Below are 22,805 nucleotides of genomic sequence, written 5' to 3' on the forward strand. Positions count from 1 at the left end.
TACTTTAATTCTGCATTTCATTTGTGTTTAATGGGTTAGATCATTTCTTGTTTTACTTTGACCCCTTGTCTCTGATGTTCCACTTCCTGCCTTTGTGTGTTTTCCTGCTCGTTTGATTATGTGCCCTGCCCTTGTTGTTTTCACCTGCCTCTTGATTGTCTCACCTGTGTCTAATTAGCATCACCTCCCAAGTTTATTTAGTCTTTGTGCTCCCTTGTCTCAGTGTCAGTTCGTTGTTGCCTTTGTCCTGAATCCTTGCCGTTTGTAATATGCCGTGCTTCTACGTGATACCTGTGGTGAATCCCTCTTTTTATGTTTTCCCTTTTCGAGTTTGGATTATTGGTTGGACCTCTTTGTTGGATTTATGTTACCGGAACGCTCTATGAGTAAGCTTTTGTTTGTTGCCTTTTTTTGTTTAATTAAATATCAAGCCTGCACCCGGGTCCTCTCCCCTTTTGTGCTTTTTGTGAACTGTGACAAAATCAAGGATTGGCGCACCCCAGTCTAAGACTTCAACATATATATTCAGAAAAGCTGTCAAAACACTTATTGTGTAACTCATTACTTTAACCAATTTTTAAGAATTATTATAAGACTTTCTCTTTGCCAAAACTGACCCCTACAATGCTTATGTTTTCTTCTTAATACTTGCATACTAATAAACAAAGAATATTGTTAATTCTTTTAGTTATCCTTAGCAGCACCAGCTGTCGTGGTTTTGTTGAAGGTCATACTGACTTGAAACTATCAAAGTGCTAATTCAACAAATAAGGAGCAAATTGTTGACTTTGGCCTGAGACATATTAACATTTTGACTGGGCGACCATTTCCCTCTCAAGTCATGATTAGAGGTGGGAATCTGAAATCCTATTATAATATTGTAGTACTTCAGGTGTAAAATTTTATATTGTCATTTTACCATTCCTCAATCGATCAGCTGTGTGTGCGGAGAGACATTGAGCCATATTTCAAGTGAAAACTGTTAGCATTCAGCTAATTCCTAACATTACTGTTATCTAGCTAACACTACTATTAGCTAGCTTTAACGATACCATTAGCTAGCTTTAACACCACTGTTCGCTAGCTTTAACAATACCGTTAGCTAGCTTTAACAATACCATTAGCTAGCTTTAACACCACTGTTTGCTAGCTTTAACAATACCGTTTGCTAGCTTTAACATTACTGTTAGCTAGCTAACACTACGATTAGCTAGCTTTAACACTATTCTAAGCTAGCTAACATAACCATCAGGTAGAAATGTACATCTTATCATATATCATTCTATCAACCCGTCATGTTAGCTAATTGCTTAGCTGTTGTCCGACTGATAACATATCTAATATGAATTATATTGTTTTTAACTTCAAATATTCCCTGACGTCCGTCCTTATTTTCACTACCCATCGTCTTTTCATTAGCTGATAAGTAAGGAAGCAGTGAAATAACAATTTGACTCCCTTAGTGATTCATAATCCTGGAACTCCTCAGTATGTCAGTATAACAGCCCAGGGAAGACAGACGGTACAGACCAGAGGCAGGAACATGGAGAAGCTGAGATAAGGGAGCAGAGATATGAGGTTGCCATCTGATGGACCCAGCAATCACGAAGGAAAGAGCAGTGTTAGGTAAAATAACAAGTGACAGATACAAATCGCGTACGCTGCAGCATATGGTATTCATGGCACTCACTCCAACAACCTGATTGATTTAGCCAACATAAAGCCTGGAGTGTTTTGGGTTGTCACTCTGAGGGAGCTCATTGCCTCTCAAACTAGAACTGAAAGCCTCTAAGGGGAAATGCCAGATGACAAGAAATGCCACGTTTTGTTGGTTCTTCTCTGTTACCAAAGATGCATTTGCAGCCTGAATTCTTTTCTGACATCAATAAGCCATAAATGTATTCTCATTAGTTTAATCTTTTAAAACCCTACTTTTTATTTTTGCAAGACCATGAAGTGTTTTTGCCCTAAAGCGTTGAGAAACAGTTCCTGCAGAGCTTGTGTTTGCAGAAACTGTGATTCACACTTGTAGTACCTGAGAGAAATGTGAGAATCCAAATCCCATCCGCTCTGGCTGTGAGATCTCGCTGCTTACCATGGATTTCAACATCCACAAAGTGGTATGTTGTTGTGACTCTGCCACAAACACAAACTTGTTGGAGAGAATTTGCTCTAGTCTCATACCCACTTCAACAATTTTGGTTTTCCAGGGCTGAATAGAAAGGCTCAAAGAGGAAATAGGAGTGGAACAACTTTCCAAAGAAGGCAATGACGCACACAAGCTGTGTGAGTGCGTGTTGTCTCTTTCTCTAAGTACACAAGTGGATATAACTTTTTTCAGTTAAAGAGGAAACAGATTTTGTGTGTTGTGTTAAACTCCTGCTCCATCCAGTCAAAAATATAAGGAAGTTGAGGAAAGCGGACTTGACGGAAAGCATAATCACTTACAGCTTAGTGCTGAAATCTTCTCCGACCATGTTTGATGCAACATTACGTCTGCACAGATTCATACGCCAGAGTTTGAGCACCATAGGTCTTGTGTACAAAGATGTTTACACTAAACAGGAAGCTAGCTTGCACTGATGCATGCTATCACTATGCTGCAGATGGCTGGTGGAATGAGGTGCCTGATAGCGGCAGACGGCTGCATCTCATTTTAAATATTGTCAGAGCATTGACTGGTTAACCTTCAAGGCTCTCCGGTAGGACACACAACCATATGACTCGTTAATGTTTTATATTCCCCAACAATATCATGAACATGTCTACCTGAATTGGTAGAGACGGACTGGACGGATTTCACCTCTTCAAAGTGAACCTGTGCAGCCATTAATATGCAAACTAAGTTCATGAATAATCATAGACTCGCTCCTTCTGTCTGTTCACATTTCATATCTGACAACAGAGAGGTAAAACACAGGCAGGTTATAAGGTATGCTTCCTACAGTAACTATTGGCCTTACAATTATTCACTCAGTGCATGCAAGGAAATGTCACATTTTTAACTGCACTTCTTTTTATGTGCACCTCTGGTATCCACCTAAAACAGACTTAAATAGTGACAAGTGAAAAGATTAACAATGCACCATGATAAAGTACTTATATAATCACATACTAATAGATTTTTACATTTGTTTTGAGTCCTCACTGTCACACCTGAAATGCAAAGTGAGAAACTAACCCAGAGTGAATTAATTAGTAACCATTTAAGGTGTTGAAATACTTCACACAGTGATGAATTCATTCTGTGGAGAGCATCATAGCAACAAACATGTCAGGAAAGACGGACGCTTCGGTGGAAAAACCTTCATTAACACCTGATCCTGCAGACATGGAGGGGTCCAGCGACAAGCTTTTCTGCTGCAGGTGGGTGCGCAGCAGGATCCCACTGACCCACAGAGAAGAGCTGTACCACATCCTGAGGATGACAGGGCCTCTGGTAAGAATTCAATCTGTTTGCATACCCTGCTCCTCTATCATGTTGATTTATAAAATGGGAAATTGTGAGTGTTTGGTTTTTGAAGTCAGGATTAATTGACTTTGTGTTTGAGTTTTCCGAGCGACATCAGTCAAACCAAAGCGGTGTTTGCCAGGTTTCAAACAGTGATGACAGCGTGACATGCTAATTCTTTGCAACGCATGTTTGCTGTAATTTACAATATATTGCCTGTGAGCTGCTTTCATCTTCACTGCTGTCGATGTTTGCCTCTGCAGCTGTTCTCCCGAATCCTCAATTACCTGCTTCCATTTGTGGTGACGATGTTCTGTGGGCGTCTGGGAAATGAAGTGATGGCTGGCTACGGATTAGCTTCTGCTGTAAGTGGTCATCTGTGTGCTCCATGAGGAAAAGACACGAGGAAATGTCATCTCAATGGAGAAAATGAAATGGAACAATTATACCTCGACTTCCCTTGAGAGCCTTTGCAATCTCTAACAAGCCTGATGATTTAATCAATATATATTACATTTCCTTGCATGAGTCATAGAAATATTGCTGATATCAGACACATTCAAGTACGTTTTTATTAATTTCAGGCCATCAATGTCACAACTGCAGCAACCGGATGCGGCCTGGGACTGGCATGTAATACTCTGGTGTCTCAGGTTAGGAAAACTCTTCACCCTTTGATCCCCAATTGAACATAGTCCACATCCCAACTGATCATTACTCCTTGTCGTGGAATGATTAACATTGTGTGTGCTGTTGTGCAGACATTTGGAGGTAAGAACCTGCTGCGGGTGGGAGTGATTCTTCAGCGGGGCATCATCATCCTGCTGTTGTTCTGTCTGCCCTGCTGGGGCCTCCTCATTAATGCTGAGGCCATCCTGTTGTGCATGGGCCAGGACCCTGAGGTGGCCAGGTAACAAACGGCACCAAACATGCATGTAAAAGCTGCAAATGGATTCAGTCCGAACTTTCTCCTTCTGACTTTTTTACGAGAGATGTACCAGCACCATTTTAAACTTAGACTTGGCCAATACCGAGTACCTCTCCCATACTACTGCAATAAAAAAATACATTATATTGGTGGAAAAACATTGATTGCTGACATTTTGCTAAATGTCAGCCAGGTGCTTAACATTACACTCTCTGCTAGCACAGCACTTTTGTTCCTTGTTGCTGTCACACTATAACTTAATTTATTCATTTATTTTTACAGGGGCTAATTGGTTATGCTATTGGTTTTGCATTGACTAGCATACAGGCCAATAGTTGGCTCCCGTACTGCATTTTAGGCTGTATCAGGGATGTTGGAACTATTTTCTGGGAGGGGGTGCTGTGTTAAATGCATCAATCTGGTGCACTTTGAGAGCAACATGAAGAGCCTACATGTATGAAGAACTTTGTGCTATTTAACATATATATATAACAATTGAAATCATCTGACAAATAGCCTGAACTGTACAGGCTTTCGCTGCCTGATCAACTGTACGCACACACTGTCATGCATATCTCAGACTCGACAAGTGTCATACCAACGGCCCTGCCAATGATTGACACACATACAGACAGATCTGTGTGGTAATCAGATGCGTGGTTAGGTAATAGTGAGTGGGACAGAACATGATAAATGCCTATGTAAGTGCAGAGAACAAGTATATTATTTTAATTGAGGACTCTGGACACGCAGCTTGTAACTGGCACAATCCCGAACAAACAGGTGATGCTGATAGGGGTGCTGTCAACTCCAATAGTGGAACAACAAGCTTTTACCGACACAGTCTCTGCATTCAGCTCTACCAAAATTAAGTCTATATTACGATAGGGCAGCACTGTAGTGGCAGACTTATAACTCTCCTGTATTAATTAATGAAGCCTTACATCACCGTTTTTACACACTTCTTCAAGGTTGCTTGCAAGCGTTGTATAACTACTTCATATTATTCATCCTGAAAGGCAACCTTTTCCAGACATGAATAAATATTTGAAAGTAAACAAACCTTAAATGATTGTCCTTGGATGTGAACACAGCTTCTTGATTTCAGAATAGCCCAGCTGTATATCACAGCCTTCCTTCCAGCTGTACCAGTGAGTTGTGACTCCCACCTTTTGTTCAAATTCAACACATTTTAGTCATATTTAGAGACATTACATTCCCTGAAACCTTAATGATAAGAGTTTTTATGCATCTCTGTCTCATAGGCGATGTTTCTGTATGAGCTCCAGGTGATTTACCTGCAGAATCAGGTACACTGATGACCTGTACACACGTCTTTTGTTTCAGAGGATCAAAACATGTTTAAGTTAATGTCAAAATTAATTACATGTAGTCAGTTCCTGACGCCAGAGGTGGTAGTGGTACTTATTGCATCACCTCGTGTTTGTGTTCTCAGGGTATAATAATGCCACAAATGTACGCCGCTGCAGTGGCAAACATCGCAAACCTGATGACCAACTACATCTTTATTAACTGGCTGGATCTTGGTGTTGGGTAGGTGCACTCACACATCTCAGTATAACATTTTAAGTAAGAATAAAACGCTTACATGTCTGTGTGCGTGTTTCACAGTGGATCTGCAGCAGCCAACACTCTGTCTTGGATTTACATCTGTACTCTTTTGTTTGCTTACATCTGGTGGAAGAAGCTGCATGCGACGACGTGGGGAGGTGAGGGGTTTCATATTCATGGTTTACTTTTGCTCCCATGCATCTCTCTGTTAATCCTTCATGCTTCACACACTACATAAATAAGTTTCTCTCTCCCCCTGCAGGCTGGTCTGTAGAATCACTGCAGGAGTGGGGCTCCTACATGAAACTGGCCATCCCCAGTACTTTAATGACATGTTTCGAATGGTGGGTTTATGAGTTTGGGGGATTTTTTGCAGGTAAGAGAAGTATTTCATAATCCCATCGAGTTAGCTCTTTTAGACATAAAAGATCAGCTATAAAACTTTAAGGTATTAAGGCCTATTTCTATCCATTTGATCAAACCAGCATGAGGTAGACGCTTTAAATATTAACTGATCTTTCTTATGTGTTTCTGATGATCAGGGATGCTGAGTGAAGACGAGCTGGCGGCCCAACATGCTGTGATAATGATTGCTTTCATGACCTACATGGTACTAAATATGATATGATTTAAATCAGCGTTTGTATATTCTCATTCCTTATTGTATCTTTTTAAATAACAATGTCTCCATAGTTTCCTCTCGGTATTCAAGCTGCAGCGTGTGCCCGAGTGGGAAATGCCCTCGGTGCAGGAGACACTGCCCGGGCCATCCTCACCACCAAGCTGTCATTCGCTCTTGCAGGTTATTAACATGTTCTGTATTTGTAGCTGATGTGAATAAATATCACATAATTATTAGGGATGCACGATATTAAGGGCAAGTTATCGGTGTCTGCAGATAATGGCTTGAAAATGACATATCAGCATCGGCAGATATGTCATTTTACTGCAGATAAAACAACACTTTAATTCTGTGTAAATGCTCGTTGATTCCCTAAAAAAGCTTGTCGTAATGCTCCGACATTAACTTGGCACGAGTGTGCGCGGACTGCCTGCACAAAGTTATCAACAATATACAAATAGACTAAAAAGTCACAGAAACTCGAGCCAATGAACAGAAGTTAAACAACTTTCACAACTCTTAACTAGCTAACAGTTAGCTCACATTCTCGTCATTTTACCGGACTTAACAACATCAAACAGAGTGTAACATAAACACGAGTGCATAAACTAACTTACATATTCATGGTGCACACACGATAAAAAGAGTCCGCCGGCGATCACTGGTCTCCATACTAGGGGTAGTAAACAAGTCCAGGCATGTCTCCCTCACTGCCATGTTTCGGAACGATGCTGCATTCAGGTGCGCTCAGAAACATGAGTGATCGGACACGTGACCTTTTGTACAACGCCTCTTCCGTCAAGTGTGAAGAAGGGTGCAAGATGTCTGCAGTATGGCAGTTTTTGGCCACTAAGGGTAGGCATGATATCAATTCCACTACAGGGGAGACTTGATGTTCTCTGCAATTAGGTGGAAAAAAATATCGTATGTCTGACAGATTTCCCGACTTCTCTTTTCCAGGTAGCTTTGCAGTCGTTGAAGGTCTTGTGCTCGGCGCTACCAAAACAGTGATTGGCTACATGTTCACCTCTGATGAGTGAGTCTCGACAGCTGCACACTTGTTGGTATAACTACAGTTAGAGCAAAGCTAAGTGATTTTATTTTCATTCCAGGCACATTGTGGCTCTGGTCTCCCATTTGATGAATGCTTACTGTTTCGTTCAGTTCTTCGATGGCCTTGTGGTGAGTCTACTAGCTTATTGTGTGTGCAAAGAAAAATCTATTTGCGGCATGATGTCAAAAGCAAATAATTTACAGTATGTTGAATATGTTTGTCCTCTCCTAGTGTGTGTGCACGGGCATCTTCTTGGGCACGGGCAAACAGAAGATTCCAGCCGTGGCTAATTTCATTGGATACTACTGCATAGGACTCTCTCTTAGCGTTACTTTAATGTTTGTGGCAAAACTGAGAGTTTTAGGTAAATGTCCAGATTTTGTCACTTTCAAGGAGATTGGAGACACATTGCTGGCTGCATGAAGAACAGGTTATTATAAGTGGAGCGTGCTGCGCCCTTGACAGACCATTTTGTCTTTGCTCCGCAGGTTTTTGGCTCGGGCTGCTCATCTGCGTTGTCTTACAATCCACCTTCTACATCACTGTCATCTTCAGGCTCAACTGGAAGAGAATGACTGAGGAGGTATTCTGCTGGCTAATCTGACAATCAGGATCATGCAGAGTCTAAGCTGTTCAGACACAGTGACAAATCTGCAAATTTCTATTTCTTGAGAGTACAAAAGAGGAGAAATCTGCAGTAAGGTTTTGTCTCTGCTTGTTTGCAGGCTGTGAAACGAGCTCAGAAGAAGACAAAGCTGACATTATTAAACGAGGCTTCCCTGTCAGACGCTGCAGGTAACAACTCTGCTGACCAGACAGCAAGCAATGGGAACGTAAGTGGCCTTCATACTAACAACCTAAGAGGCTTTTCATTGAGTGTTTGACACTGTTATTAATGTACTTTTCTATGTCACATCTTCTATATGACTTCCCTTCTGTTTTGGATGGCCTGTTCTCTGTATGACAGAAATCAATAATTGGAAATATGTTTTATTCCCTTCCAGTCAACAAATGGCTACACGCCTCTGAGCACCGAGGACCATAATGGGAACACGGGGACCCAGATTGGACATGCGGTCCAGCAGCTGAAAGGTGGCCGTCTCTCCACAACCCAGCTGGTCATCAGACGAGGCCTCACTATGTTTGCAGCAGTTGCACTTCTGGCCGTTGGAGCAAGTGTGCACTTCCTAGTGCCCTTGCCAGAGACTCCACGTCCAGAGGGCAACTCTACTTTGGACTGGATCAACACCACATTTACTCCTGATCACATGTTCTCCACTGTGCTGGTCTCAATAGAAGAAGCTGCATAACCTTGACAGTCCTGTTCATAAAATCACTGTTTGAGCTCAGTGTCATAAAAACATTGAATTCAAAGATGTAATCTCAAAGATCTTAATTTTATTGTCTTTGGCGCCACCTATGGCAATAAATGGTAATTGCGGGCGCACACTTCCCAGATATCCAGACAGTGTCGCATGTGTGACATCCACGGTTGGCTCCGGTTGTAACTCTTGATTTTCCTTGCTCGTTTGCCTTCATCTGAGCGTCGGATTTGTTTTTTTTGTCTTTGGATTTTCACTTATTTTTGAAGTTGTATCTGTAGTCATCGATCTTTTCTTTGTTCGTTTAGCCATAGTAGATTACTGTCTACTCGCAACACTTGCAGAGACCGGAAAAGCAGACGCTTAGCTCCGCCCACCCTCTCTGGCAGACTAACCACTGCTGGGTGATGGAAAACGCGTCACTAACTGGGCGCCGCTTGTGATTTTTTCCGGGAAAGTCGCACCAGACACCCAGTCTGTAATACTGCAAATGCAAAGGCTTTCATCAGTGGGCCATAGGCTCAATCACCATTGTGTTACCTCATTCGGCGATAGATAGTGACTTAACAGACATTTATTCACATGAAAATCTTCGATCATTACGAATGTACTTTCAGGCTTTCTTTTTCAGACTTTCTTGACAGAAAATGGCAGACATGTGACAATTTTAATGAATAATAAAGAAAGGAAATGATGGACTATAATTTTGCATTAAAAGTAATTTATTGTCTTGTGTTTGACCTGTAATGCAGCTCTGCTTGATCAATGTTTTACTCAAGACAAGAAGGTTTTACTGGCTGTTTAGAGCATCCCAATTGAACCATGCAGAAGGGTGATAAATATGGGCTCTGACTAACTCAAAACTTATACATATGGTTAGAGAGATAATGATGCTTGTAGGAGTGGGATTTAGTTTTTAGTGGGTGTTTCACAAGGGAATACGAGAGTGCCATAAAGTACTTGCAAGTCACAAAGCCTAAGTTAGAATTTTAAAGAGTTCTGGGCTTGAGAGGTGAAGAAAAGCACGCCTCAAAAATACCCAGAAACAGTTACGTATAAAACTAGCTAATTATTAGCCACCAACGAAAACAGATGTTTATGCATACATTGCCAGAATATGTGCTCATATGTTCCTTAATTCCAAATGACTGTTGAGATATTCCTTGATACTTGTATTGGAATTAAATGAAAGATAGAGACAACAAATAAATCAGCAGGAGCTATTTCCTGTATACTGAGGAACTTAAAAAGGGTTTACTGCATGTTTGAGGTTGCTTTCCAAGAGAAAACAAACACAGTCTTTATTGGTCACGTACAGAAGCCCTAAGCGGATATGCATCCATACATTTTGTTTACGAGAGATAACGAGTTAATTTCAATTTGTTTTCGCAAGATCTCGACATATTTTCCCTGTTACCTCAGGAGGACAAAGCTGTTTTTCCTATTATAACGGATTAATTCAGCCCATTATCTCGAGATAACAAAGCTGGTTTTCTCATGATAACGGAATAATTTTCCAGTGATGTAGAATTAAAAACAACAGGCTGGTCACTGTGATATAACAGACCATCACATACCACGCTGCCACCGCCCACACTAATGAGGTAAGCTAAGCCTGTTTCTATGTTTGTTTTGTGCCTTTGCAACACTGGGGATAGCAGTTATGATCATCTGACATTACAGTGGTGCAGCGCTGTTATCTTATAACGTGATGAATAAGTCTCAAAAGATCTTCAGACAGGAAATGAATCGTAATCAGGAGAAAACGGAGTAAATATAATGTATGGATGCATGGCCACTAAGGGCTTCTCCAAAAGTAAGTCTTTCTCTACTTCTAAGACAGAAGAAATATCTTAGCTGACCAGATATATCGACAGATATATCAAATGAGTGGTATACATGTTAAACCTCTCAAGATCAAAACATTCTTTCATCCAAGTCCTCTATCTTAGTCCTTGTTGTGATTTCAGACCTTGTCACTTGATGTGTTTTTCACAATCTGACCCGTCTCTGTGGTCCTTGGCGTAGTTCCACGGCAGCTGTGACCTCGGCAAGATTTCCATCCTTTCCAACATCCTGGAGAGAAACTCTGATGAGTACATGAGAGACGAGACAGGCATTTATTACAGTGGCGGGAACGGCTCTAGCATCTCGTCCCGCAGACATGGAGAGGCCTGGCAACAAGCTTTTCTGCTGCGAGTGGGTGCACAGCAGGGTGCCCCAGGCCCACAGAGAAGAACTGTACCAAATCCTGAGGATGACAGGGCCTCTGGTAAGAATTGGCTTTGTTTGCATACTGCGCTCCGTCTGGATTGAAGGTGCCCTTGCTGAAAAGCTGAGTCATACAACAAAGGATTGATGACTGTCTTTCTTTGCCAAAGAAAAGGTTAAGTTGTCAGGAAAAAGGACTTGGGTGATGGAGACTTAGAAGCAGAAATCAATAGACCTGAGGCAGTGTTTGGCAGGTTTTACACAGCGGCTGCATCCTGCCAACGTATGAGAGTGTGGAAGCTAATTTGCCAAGACAGTCTGAGTGTATGTCTACAGATACCCGGCCAATTATACTTATTTTTAGTGCTGTGATGGAACCTTGCACATTGTGTTGGCTGTTATGTGCAATGTATTACCTGTGAGCTGGAAGCAGCTATCTTTGCAACTTGTGTTTGCTGTAATATTACCTGTGAGCTGCTTTCATCTTCTCTGCTGTCGATGTTTGCCTGTGCAGCTGTTCTCTCGAATCCTCAATTACCTGCTTCCATTTGTGGTGACGATGTTCTGTGGGCGTCTGGGAAATGAAGTGATGGCTGGCTACGGATTAGCTTCTGCTGTAAGTGGTCATCTGTACACCTCACAGAGTTGTGGAGGCGAAGGAGAAAATGATGACTTAATCAATATTACTTTACTTGCATGAGTCATAGATTTATTGCTTACAGACTCTTTGAACTACGTTTTAAATTGAATTTCAGGCCATAAATGTTACAACTGTAGCAACAGGATATGGTCTTGGACTGGCATGTGATACGTTGGTGTCTCAGGTTTGGAAAACCCTTAAATACAGTTGAATCTTTTAAACTTTTTAATACTGCCTTCCTCGTTTAAATGTTCAATATGTTGTGCAGACATTTGGAGGTAAGAACCTGCTGCGGGTGGGAGTGATTCTTCAGCGAGGCATCATCATCCTGCTGTTGTTCTGTCTTCCCTGCTGGGGCCTCCTCATTAACGCTGAGGCCATCCTGTTGTGCATGGGCCAGGACCCTGCGGTGACCAGGTAAATAAAAATACTAAACATGCTGCAACATTTTGTTACCGCAACCAGAGATGTGGACAAGTTTGATCATCGGTGTTAGTTTAGCAATCAGTGAGAACTTTTGACATTCACTAGCAGCAGGGGAGGAGAACTTCTTTCCAGGACTTTGGATATCCTTGACAATGGAAAGAACAATTTTGAGGAACTCCTGAACCCAAACATGTCCTCTGATGAATAAGCAGTTTGAAGATCCAGGGAAAGCTTCACCCATGTCCTTTAAATGAGGTCCCTGAGGTAGTCGAGAAGCTCGTCAGTGGCAGGGCACCAGGTGAGGTTGAGATCCGTCCTGAGATGTTGAAGGCTCTGAACATTGTTGGGCTCTCTTGGCTGACATGCCTCATGGAAGTCTGGGGGGTCGGAGGGTGTGTTTAATTTATCGAGGTATTACACCACTAGGCCTTCTGGGAACGTTTATTCCAGGGTGCTGGAAAGCAGTGGCCAGGCGATCGTCCAACCTCAGATACAGGATGAACAATAAGGATTCCACCCTGGCCTTGGAAAAGTGGAACAGCTCCTTAGCCTTGCGTTGGCGGGGTCATGGTAGTTTCCTGATCCAGTTTACATGTGTTTATTGGACTTTGTGGAGAAGGTCTAAGATCATGTCCCTTGTCCTGTGGGGGTGTAAGACACTGGGGCCAATGCAAGAGCCAAAGTCCTTTAAAAATCAAATAGAGCTTTGTCCATACCCTTTGCCTAAAGTCAAGCATGTTCCCAGTGAGTGTTGGTCTCCTCAAGGGTTATCCCTAGACATGGAGTCATCTGCGCAGCTCGGACAAGGTGAATGACCTCGGAATTGCAACTCTCCTTTTTGCAGATGTTGTTATTCTGTTTCCTTCATTGCTGTCGAGCCTTCCGCTGGGTTTGATTGCAGTGGAGCATGAAGCGGTCGGCACGTTCAAGTCTTATGCCATGGTTCTCTGCTGGAAAATGGTAGATTGCTCCCTCCAGGTGGGGAGTCAGTTGCTGCCATATGAAGGAGTTAAAGTTTCTTGGGGTATTTGTACAAGTGATGGTAAAATGGATTATATGATCGACAGACGTATGTAGCGACAGAATTAATGTGGGAATTGTACTAAAACTTCCTGTTGAGCCAGAAGGCAAAGCTTTCAATTTACCAGTCGATCTCTCTTTCAACTCTCACCTATGGTCATGAGCATTGGATAGTGATCAAATGTATGAGATCAGTCACTCGTGGCCGGAATGGGTCTCCTTCACAGGGTGGCAGGGCTCAGCCTTCGAGATAGGGTAAGGAGACATCTCTCTTCCCTTCCCTTTCGCATCCAAAGGAGCTAGTTGAGGTGGTTTGGGAACCTGATTAGGATGCCTCCTATGTGCCTCCCTTTGGAGGGTTTCCAGGCACGTCCAACTTGTAAGAGACCCTGGGGTAGACCAAAAGCTTGCTGGAAGGATTGTGTATATTGTCTAGCCTGGGAATGCCTTGGGATCGAACTTCCCCAGGGGGAGCTTGCTCAGGTGAGTGACGTCTGAACTAACTTGCTAAGCCTGCTGCCACCGCGACCCAGGCTCTGGACAATCCACAAAGAAGAATACTGTCACTATTACAAGCACACTGTTTAGTGGTCTTCACCAACTCCTCCAGAAAATAAGTCTGAACAATGAAATTCACATTAATTGCAGTCATTTGGTTTGTTTTTATTTCAGATAATATTGACAAGCAGCCTAAACCTGATTTAAAGTTTCTCATTAAAACAGGAAACTTTCCTACTCCTCTGCTTCAGAAGGGAATTAAAAACGGATGAGATGAATAATGTTGAAGCAGTGACGTTAAATTGATTAAAGCTTGTTGTTTGTCCTTAATCTGAACTGAATGCAGCTTCTTGATTTCAGAATAGCCCAGCTGTATATCACAGGCTTCCTTCCTGCAGTACCAGTGAGTTGTAACTTTTAATCTCATCTGTCCAATTCAAAAATATCAGTTATTACTGAGCAGTTTTCTGCATCTGTTGAATCTATCTGAATACTGACATAATCCTTCTCTTTAGGCGATGTTTTTACATCATCTCCAGGTGTCTTACCTGCAGAATCAGGTGCTTTAATATCCTGATATCCCATTCTGTTTCATATTAATTCAGTGCAAATGTTGTAAAATTAATAAATTATATTACATAATCTTTGTGTACTCAGGGTATAATTCTGCCGCAAATGTATGCTGCTGCAGTGGCAAACATAGCAAACGTGGCGACGAACTACATCTTTCTTTACTGGCTGGATCTGGGTGTTGGGTAGGTGCACTCACACACACTCACACTTACAAAACATTAAATAACCTTATATTAACATGTGTGTGTGTGCGTGTTTCACAGTGGATCTGCAGCAGCCAACACTCTGTCTCAGATTTACATCTGTACTCTTTTATTTGCTTACATCTGGTGGAAGAAGCTCCATGTGACGACGTGGGGAGGTGAGGGACAGTTATATTTAGTCGATGTTTGTGTTGACTTTGTGATCTCACGGACCTGTTTGTTCATCGTCCAAGTTACACTGTTGTCAAAAATAAGTTTCTCTCTCCCCCTGCAGGCTGGTCTGTAGAATCACTGCAGGAGTGGGGCTCCTACATGAAACTGGCCATCCCCAGTACTTTAATGAAATGCTTTGAGTGGTGGGTTTACGAGTTTGGGGGATTTTTTGCAGGTAATCCAAATTTTAAAAAAAGGTATTTGATATTTTTGTCGCAGATAAAAACTTTATGTTTTGGCTGTTCTTTCTTGGTGATGATCAGGGATGCTGAGTGAAGACGAGCTGGCAGCCCAACATGCTGTGATAATGGTGGCTTTCATAACCTACATGGTACTTACAGTATAATCAGAGCATTACAGTCTAATTACACGTTTTAACTCCGGAGCTAACTCTTGTTTTATGCTTTCTCTAACATGACGTCTCCGTAGTTTCCTCTCGGTATTCAAGCTGCAGCGTGTGCCCGAGTGGGAAATGCCCTCGGTGCAGGAGACACCGCCCGGGCCATCCTCACCACCAAGCTGTCATTCGCTGTAGCAGGTCAGTTCCAATTTTTTTTTATACTTAAGTTTACATTAATTCTTGTTTATCTTCTGTTTGTCAGATTTCCCAACTCCTCTTTTCCAGGTACTTTTGCAGTTATTGAGGGTCTTATTCTTGGCTCTTCTAAAACAGTGATTGGCTACATGTTCACCTCTGATGAGTGAGTCTACACTTCCATTTCATGATTGAAGACTGGCGTAGAAAAATAGATCTTAATAATAAATCCTTTTTTTCAGGAAGATTGTAGGTTTGGTTTCACACCTGATGAATGCTTACTGCTTCCTTCAGTTCTTTGATGGTCTTGTGGTGAGTATTTCAAATAATGTGTATACATTCTAAGGTTTACATGGTGGCCAGTGGAGCAAAGGTGCTTAATAATGGGGGATATGTCTCTTTACATCGTAGTGTGTGTGCACGGGCATCTTCTTGGGCACGGGCAAACAGAAGATTCCAGCTGTGGCCAATTTCATTGGATACTACTGCATAGGACTTTCTCTGAGCGTTACTTTAATGTTTGTGGCAAAACTGAGAGTTTTAGGTAAATGTACGAAGCAGTCTTTCCAAATAAGCAGCATAAAAAGTGAATTTACCCGACTAATATCTCTTCATCTCTGCAGGTTTTTGGCTCGGGCTGCTCATTTGTGTCATTTTACAATCAACCTTCTACATCATTGTCATCTTCAAGCTCAACTGGGAGAGAATGACTGAGGAGGTTTGTTAAGCAGGGCAGAGGCTACAAAATCATTAAACCTTGTTTTTAGATGTGATTTGATTTGATTTGATAAGAAAGAAGAAGCTGGTTTGTTTTTGTTTCTGCTTGTTTGCAGGCTGTGAACCGAGCACAGAAAAACACTCACATGACAGGATCAAACGCTGCAGACCAGGCAGGAAGTAATGGGAGTGTAAGTGGCCTACATTTCTCCTTTGACTGATTTAGACTAGTTTCTTTCTCCACATGACACCCCAAAATAAAGTAATTGTCTTTCTTACAAGCCAGCAGATGGCTACATGTCTGTGAGCACAGAGGAGCATGATGGGAACACGGGGACTCAGGGTGGACTTGTGGTCCAGCAGCCGAAAGGTGGCCGTCTTTCAACGACCCAGCTGATCCTCAGACGAGGCCTGACTGTGTGTGCAGCTGTTGCTCTTCTGGCTGTGGGAGCAAGTGTGCACTTCCTAGTGCCCTTACCAGAAACCACACTTTCTGAGGGCAACTTAACGTTGGACTGGATCAATACCACACACACTCCTGGTCAAATTTTCCCAACTGTGCTGGTCCCAAATGAAGACTCAGATTAAACCGGACAGTCAAAGATAACCAATGTTTCTGTTTAATGTTAATTAACACAAACCATCTGTAGTCTGACTCATTCTCTTTTATAGAAGGTGCATTGTATGCCGAACATTGGCAGGTTCATTTTAATATCTTGTGAATAAATGCTTTAAAGAGTAATCATTCGTTGGAGAGATTAACCCCAGAAAGGGCTCCGTCTACTTCCTGCTCACCTGTGCCTACTTTCTGCAGTTCCCGCAGCGACACCCTGCAGCGCAGACGTCTGCTGCTGCTCGTTTTGTACTGTTGGCTAACAAGTAACTTCACTGAACACAATAGACTTTGCTCATGGTCATGTAACTAAGTTAGTGATCAAAAGGTTCGTAATGATCCCGGCAGCCAGGATGAAGAGCATGAGAGCCACAGCCAGGCCCCGACGCAGGACCAGAGTCCTGAAAGGGAGCTCGCCCCCTAGTTTCACTGCTGGTGGCTCCTCAGTGTCGACCAGGTCCATGCGGTCTGTCGGGCCCGGTGAGTTCTCTGCATCTGGACCTGGAAATAAAAATACGACAGTAATGTAGGTTTATGCAATACAAAGTGCTACTTTTTATAGGCAAAACTGCCTCCTGAGGAATTGGATAAGCAGTAGAAATGATTCATCTCTCTTACTTGTGTCTGTGGAGCTCCCACGCACCCCCGCTCTGACTTGCGCCTGAAAGAAAAAACAATGTGTCAACTTCTATTTATAAAGAAGACGCCTTAGGCCATTTTTAACAGGAAGACATATCTCTGAATACTAACCTCGACTGTAGTTTTCTTCCAATTCATTCTCACCAGGTAGGAAGTCAGAAATGAGCACTGCAGGAACACACAGACAAACATGCCGATCCACAGACCTGAGAGAAAAGCAGAGAGTTTGACATCTTGTTTTTGGAGTGGAGATTGATTCTGTGGTGGGCGACAAACCATGTCTGTTAAAAGATCTTACCCTTTATTCCTAATTTGGCAGCAAACATCAGGGACACGCCAATAGGAAATCCGACACCATAATAGCCCAAAATGTTGCAGATAGCCCCGACCTTCTGTTTACCTGCTCCTCTTATGACACCACTTGAGGCAGCCTAGTCACGCAAACAGAATAAAATCACTGTAGGATAAGTTACGTTATGATCCTGGGATCTTGTTTGATGTTATAGTGGACACTTACTGATAATGCATCTAGGAGAAGGAATGGAGCATACAAAGATATAACATCAGCGACTCTTTCCCTGATTTGCCTGGAAGGAGAGATTACACTTTGACACGTTTGATGTAATATTTGAGCACTGTGACATATTACATTATCATGGTATCATTGACTAAAGATGAAGCAGGTAATTGCAATTCACGCCGGTATAATGCAACTGGAAGAAACATTTAGCTCAAGTTAATGAGTAATGGAATATGTAAGCAGAGGTCACTATCACTGTGTAAGCCACAAGTGACGTCATGATCAAAGGTCGCTCTGCTATCTCTCCTCGACAGCTGCCACAACACCCTGGTAAAAGAGTTTACATAAAGACATACTCACTCGTCATATGTAAAGACATAAGAGATATGGTCCTTCAGGCCCCCGATGAGAGCTGATAAACAAATGGAGATCGACCCTGCGGTGGAGAGTAACATGAATTATTCACTGGCAGCAGCTTTCAAAAGATGCTGAAATTATTCTTTCTGTTCAGGTACATTCACACAAAGGACAACCACAGTGTCATATTGTTGCTAATGAGCGTCTCTGCTTAAGCAAATCTCATCAAGACACTTATAGGAGCAATTCGCCCGTGGCAAAAGCCACTGCCAGTCAAAGCTGTGTTCTCTGTAATCGATAGAAGCAATGATATTTGAAATTGGCGCGATAGCTGTGGAGAAAGTTGTACCAACAGCTCGTGGTTTCGCCCATTCTAAATTCCTACAACATCCAGCATGCATTGCGCCCCTCCCTCTGAAAGAAACGGCCCAGCGAGAGACGCTGGAGTGAAATACTACTGTTTTCACTGCAGGCAACGGCTCAGAGTGGTACAGAATCTGAAATACTACGAGAATGTACCGGTGGATCGTCTAAATAATCTTCAGGTGACATCGGAGGCGGGCGTCCTAGATTAAGGAAGTGTAGTTTAACAAGCTCCCTGAGGCATTTTACAGAGGTTTTCCAGGGCCCATTGGGAAGCGGATAGCGTCCTCCAAAGGCACAGAGCGAAATTGCATTTTTTGCCCCTACCATAATGGCATTAGCTGTATTAGCATGATAGGACTGAGGTTGAAAATCTGCGAACTGGCCCTTTAATGCCCTGCTCAAGAGCACTTCACAAGCACCTTTTGGAACATAAGACTTGTTCTTTACACTCCTAGCTCCTGTGGCAGTACTTTCTTGAGTGATATCAGAAATATATAATATTAGTAATAGTTCTGTCTAAATTTTAAATACATGTCCTTTTAATAGGCTTTTAATGATATAAACAGTGTTTCATTAAGTACTGACCTGCACAGAACATTGTCAGTTTAGCAGACAGCTTGGCCTGCTCGGTGTCTCCGGCTCCCAAAGCATTCCCGACTCTTACATTCCCCGCTATACTGAAACCTAAAGGGAACTATCAACAGAAAAGAAGATACTTAATAAACATGCTGTTCATTGTCAAAAAGGTGATTCATTTCGTACAGTACAATTTGACTTTACCATGTATGCAACGTTAGCCAGCTCAAAGACGACTGCCTGAGCTCCAAGTTCCACCTCACTGATGAGACCTGTCCATAAAAAACACATCAGTAAGATTTCAGACCAACTTTAGTTCAAACAAGTGCTTTAAAACACCAAAGTGGTACGTGACATTACCTGCCAGAAAACTTCCAATCTCATACGTCCACCACTCCACACACATCATGACCATGCTGGGGATGGCCAGGTGGATGTAAGAGCCCCAGTCCTGCAGGCACTCTCTAGACCAGCCTGTGGGGTCAAACAATGATTAGTTACTTGGGCTTAAGAAGAGACAGTCGTATTCATACAAATACTGATGAATGAAAATGGAACTAAAAAGATTAGAGAACACTCAGGAGTATCCGGAGGACAAGCTGAGGGCATCCCGGGAGGAGGCCTCTCTATTACAAGAAACATGGGATCCTTATATAAATGTGTCAAGCTGTAGTCTTAACAAATATTGGAATAAGATCTTGCACTTTCTATCTCAGGTGTTAAATGTCAATTTGGAGCAGGATCCTCTTGTTACTCGGGTCACTCTCTCTTTAAGGGGAGACATAGTTTTTCGGCTAACTTAATTTATCCTTTGCTTTTCTTCCTTCTCAGTAAGCATTACTGCTCAGGTGGAAGGATGCTGCCCCGCCAATCACACAAGATAGTTGTTTAAAACTTGGTAAAATTCAGATACACACTTTCATATTAAAATGGGATGTTTCCGGAAGAGTAGGGCCCTATCTAAAGCTAACTCCAGACCCTGTAAATGTTTTACTGACAAATGCTGCTTGAGTGCATTACAGACTATTACCTCATCCAGCCCAAGTCTTTGATGTGTCATTGTTTTTGTATATTGGTGCCAGCTGCTGTTATTATGTACTCAAATGTGTCTAATATTTCTCTCCATTGACAGAACAGCACTGAACTTTTGTCCTGGCAAAAACTCAATTAAAACAATGTGATTTCTGAAAACAACAAAACCTAGAGCCAACAATTGGTCACAATCCTCCAATGCACATGTCGTACTCACCTGCCCATGTGGTCTTGTGAAGCCCTCTCCAGATGATATAAGCATAGAGAACGGTGGCCATACAGAACTGGGAAAGGGTGTTTGCAACAGCCGAACCGCTGTAAAGAGAAGTTCACTGAATCATATTGGTTTTCTGATGGTAGACGTTTTTACTGATGTTACTGTGAGAGACAATAAGTAATACTCACACTACTCCCAGATTGAGAGCGTAAAGAAAGATGTAGTTGATGAGAGCGTTGAGAAGGTTGACCACAATTCCTGTGATCACCTGGGGCCATATGATGCCCTAAAAAGGAAGTGCAACATTTTCAGTCTCATTAGACACTGGCAAAGGTAAAACCAATGGTTGACTAAACTAGATATGTAAAAGTTTCCACCACTGTGTCATCCTCCAATCTACAGAGAAAACTCATAGATAACTTTGAAACTGAACCATGAAACCTAAAGGGGCCACTCTACATGGAAAAGACAAAGCACCCAGACAGGAATCCTGTCCTCATTCCCATCTCAACTCAGAATGAGTATAATTAAGTTTATTGCCAAGTACGTTTACACACATATGGACTTTTCTTTGGGGCAAAGGTGCATAACAATATACACTTAAAGGGACTTTACAAGCTTAATCCAAAAGGCAACTGGCCTGGTTGGAGTTCTTGTTTCATCTCTCATCTGAAAGGCTTCTTCAGTTCTAAACTGACTGGTGGACGAAGCTCTGTAGGTCCTTAGTATGCTAATGGATGTGTAATTGAGGGTGAGTCGTCAACCCAGTCCACTTGCCTTTTGGATTAGGCTTAAAAAAATTGACAATATATTTATAAAGAAAATATGTACAGCATATTTATCTTTAAAAGGAGTAAAAGAGTTGTACAGCTTGTGCAGGAATGTGAAAAATATTGACCTTGGAATGTGCAAAACTTCCCAATATGGAGTACAGAGCAAATATGTAAAATGTTCAGGAATCATAATTTAGGGGATGCTTGTTAATGTAAGGCATAGAGTCTGAAAACAAGACTATGGGGCTGATAGGGCTAATAGAATATTCTTGTATGTCTGATCAAGCCTTTTTGCTTAAAGAGAAGCAAACTGCAGATTATTTTTACAGCTCGTTCACACAGTCAAGTCTTATTTCAGCTGACTTGGGAGTTACTTAATGTTGTATAATGAGGGACTTACCTGGTTTTGCAGATATCTTGACAGTAATGAATACATGAATGCTGCCTAGATAGAGAAACAAGAAAGATACAAATTTAGTCTCTGAATTCCCCATCCCAGCATGCATTGGGTGAGGTGTAGCAAGCAAACAGAAATCAGTGGTTCATTGCTGAAGGAAGATGAGGTTAGAAATACTCACAGGAAGTGCTGGCATGAAGATCTTCACATACATCTGGGCCATCCTGGAGAAAGATTTGACAACGATATCGACAAAAATGTATCAAATAGAATAAAACAGGAAAGAATGAATTGGAATACAACTTTATTGTTCAACCAAGGCTCCAACATTTCACTAGACAGACACTAAAAGACTGACCTGGCCACGTCTGGTTCCTGTTTCACAGCTAAAAGAATGGGCTCTGTGTTAATGAGGATCGCCCAGCAGGGAAAACAAGCCAGAATCAAAATGAGGACAGCCCGCTGCAGAATGACCCCGACTCTCAGGAGGTTACGGCTTCCATACGTCTGAAACCAGAGAATAATTGATTATTTTCTTAATTCACTTTTCTCATTCTTCGTCAAACCTGATAATAATATAATAACGTGACTGAAAGGTTCTTACCTGAGAAATAAGAGTATCACAAGCTGCTGCCAAACCGGCTCCAATTGATATTCCTGTAACATTAATAACCTAATGAAGACAAACATGGTGGGTTATGTTATTCAGCACTCTTAGTGTAATTTTTACAGTAAGAACTTTTTTTTTTACTTACTGCTATGGCCAAAGTGACTCCTGCCAGCTCTGTCCTCCCCAGGTGGCCACAGAAAATAGTGCTGACAAAACTTATCGCAAAAACCATGAGCTGGGAGATAAGCTGATGAGAAAAATCTAAATGAATGACTGAGAAAACACTTTTCTAAAATAAATAAAATAATTTGGATCATAAAAATCACACTGACAGTACACTCAAATACGAGAACTCACCACCGGTCCGGCAAGTTTGAGCAGCTCGATTACTTCAGTCTTGAACCCGACAGGGACCAACATGCGGATCCGCTGAAGAGCAAAACATTCCCTCCATGAGGAAAGTCCCGAGCTCCGTCTGCTGCTCTCCATGATTTAGTAAGCACAGTTACGGCTCTGTTAACCGCTGTGTGCAGGTGTTCTGACTATGTAGGTCAATCGAGATCTCTGTCGGACAGTTGCCTACTTATGATAATGCAATCTGCTGTATATCAGCTTTCATATGAAACATACACGGGAGGTCACTTCCGGTCAGCTGACGGTGACGACAAGATTGCGTTTAAGAAAGAAATCCTGACAAGTGGATTCGCACGTGATTTCTGC

General features: G+C 42.1%; 3 protein-coding genes across 3 annotated transcripts; 2 read left to right on the forward strand and 1 right to left on the reverse strand.

The window, feature by feature from the left end:
• Positions 1-3,271: 3,271 nt before the first annotated feature.
• LOC138597406 (multidrug and toxin extrusion protein 1-like) lies at positions 3,272-8,937 on the forward strand. The gene is made up of 17 exons (XM_069669004.1): positions 3,272-3,439; positions 3,715-3,816; positions 4,036-4,104; positions 4,213-4,361; positions 5,488-5,530; positions 5,645-5,689; positions 5,836-5,933; positions 6,012-6,109; positions 6,214-6,327; positions 6,494-6,561; positions 6,645-6,753; positions 7,534-7,609; positions 7,686-7,755; positions 7,859-7,991; positions 8,116-8,210; positions 8,353-8,460; positions 8,632-8,937. Exons 1-17 carry the CDS (start codon positions 3,272-3,274, stop codon positions 8,935-8,937), a joined length of 1,851 nt encoding a protein of 616 aa, XP_069525105.1.
• A 2,167-nt stretch (positions 8,938-11,104) lies between these two features.
• Positions 11,105-16,739, forward strand: LOC138597535 (multidrug and toxin extrusion protein 1-like). The gene is made up of 17 exons (XM_069669148.1): positions 11,105-11,221; positions 11,675-11,776; positions 11,916-11,984; positions 12,069-12,217; positions 14,105-14,147; positions 14,260-14,304; positions 14,402-14,499; positions 14,581-14,678; positions 14,795-14,908; positions 14,997-15,064; positions 15,163-15,271; positions 15,359-15,434; positions 15,511-15,580; positions 15,680-15,812; positions 15,892-15,986; positions 16,102-16,176; positions 16,268-16,739. Exons 1-17 carry the CDS (start codon positions 11,114-11,116, stop codon positions 16,571-16,573), a joined length of 1,758 nt encoding a protein of 585 aa, XP_069525249.1. The 5' UTR covers positions 11,105-11,113; the 3' UTR covers positions 16,574-16,739.
• slc47a3 (solute carrier family 47 member 3) lies at positions 16,636-22,501 on the reverse strand. The gene is made up of 17 exons (XM_069669147.1): positions 22,443-22,501; positions 22,231-22,332; positions 22,080-22,148; positions 21,834-21,982; positions 21,657-21,699; positions 21,479-21,523; positions 20,494-20,591; positions 20,306-20,403; positions 19,417-19,530; positions 19,261-19,328; positions 19,066-19,174; positions 18,118-18,193; positions 17,755-17,824; positions 17,536-17,668; positions 17,349-17,443; positions 17,217-17,259; positions 16,636-17,099 (listed from the first exon to the last, which is right to left on the reverse strand). The coding sequence occupies exons 2-17, from the start codon at positions 22,315-22,317 to the stop codon at positions 16,900-16,902; spliced, it is 1,497 nt and encodes a 498-aa protein (XP_069525248.1). The 5' UTR covers positions 22,318-22,332; positions 22,443-22,501; the 3' UTR covers positions 16,636-16,899.
• Between the last annotated feature and the right edge of the window lie 304 nt (positions 22,502-22,805).

This window comes from Semicossyphus pulcher, unplaced genomic scaffold (assembly GCF_022749685.1).
Source record: "Semicossyphus pulcher isolate SPU_LCO1_2020_fin unplaced genomic scaffold, fSemPul1.0.p SCAF_19, whole genome shotgun sequence".
Classification (NCBI taxonomy): Eukaryota; Metazoa; Chordata; class Actinopteri; order Labriformes; family Labridae; genus Semicossyphus; species Semicossyphus pulcher.

Excerpts from the sequence above, each read along its gene's own strand:
- LOC138597406 (XM_069669004.1), top strand. The coding sequence starts at position 3,272 with ATGTCAGGAAAGACGGACGCTTCGGTGGAAAAACCTTCATTAACACCT. Across the intron at positions 4,362-5,487 it reads CAGGACCCTGAGGTGGCCAG|AATAGCCCAGCTGTATATCA; the intron begins GTAACAAACGGC and ends TCTTGATTTCAG. Across the intron at positions 6,110-6,213 it reads GCATGCGACGACGTGGGGAG|GCTGGTCTGTAGAATCACTG; the intron begins GTGAGGGGTTTC and ends CTCCCCCTGCAG.
- LOC138597535 (XM_069669148.1), top strand. The coding sequence starts at position 11,114 with ATGGAGAGGCCTGGCAACAAGCTTTTCTGCTGCGAGTGGGTGCACAGC. Across the intron at positions 11,222-11,674 it reads TGAGGATGACAGGGCCTCTG|CTGTTCTCTCGAATCCTCAA; the intron begins GTAAGAATTGGC and ends TTGCCTGTGCAG. Across the intron at positions 16,177-16,267 it reads AGGCAGGAAGTAATGGGAGT|CCAGCAGATGGCTACATGTC; the intron begins GTAAGTGGCCTA and ends CTTTCTTACAAG.
- slc47a3 (XM_069669147.1), bottom strand. The coding sequence starts at position 22,317 with ATGGTTTTTGCGATAAGTTTTGTCAGCACTATTTTCTGTGGCCACCTG. Across the intron at positions 21,524-21,656 it reads TCTTCATGCCAGCACTTCCT|GCAGCATTCATGTATTCATT; the intron begins GTGAGTATTTCT and ends TTCTCTATCTAG. Across the intron at positions 19,329-19,416 it reads GATTGGAAGTTTTCTGGCAG|GTCTCATCAGTGAGGTGGAA; the intron begins GTAATGTCACGT and ends TTTTATGGACAG.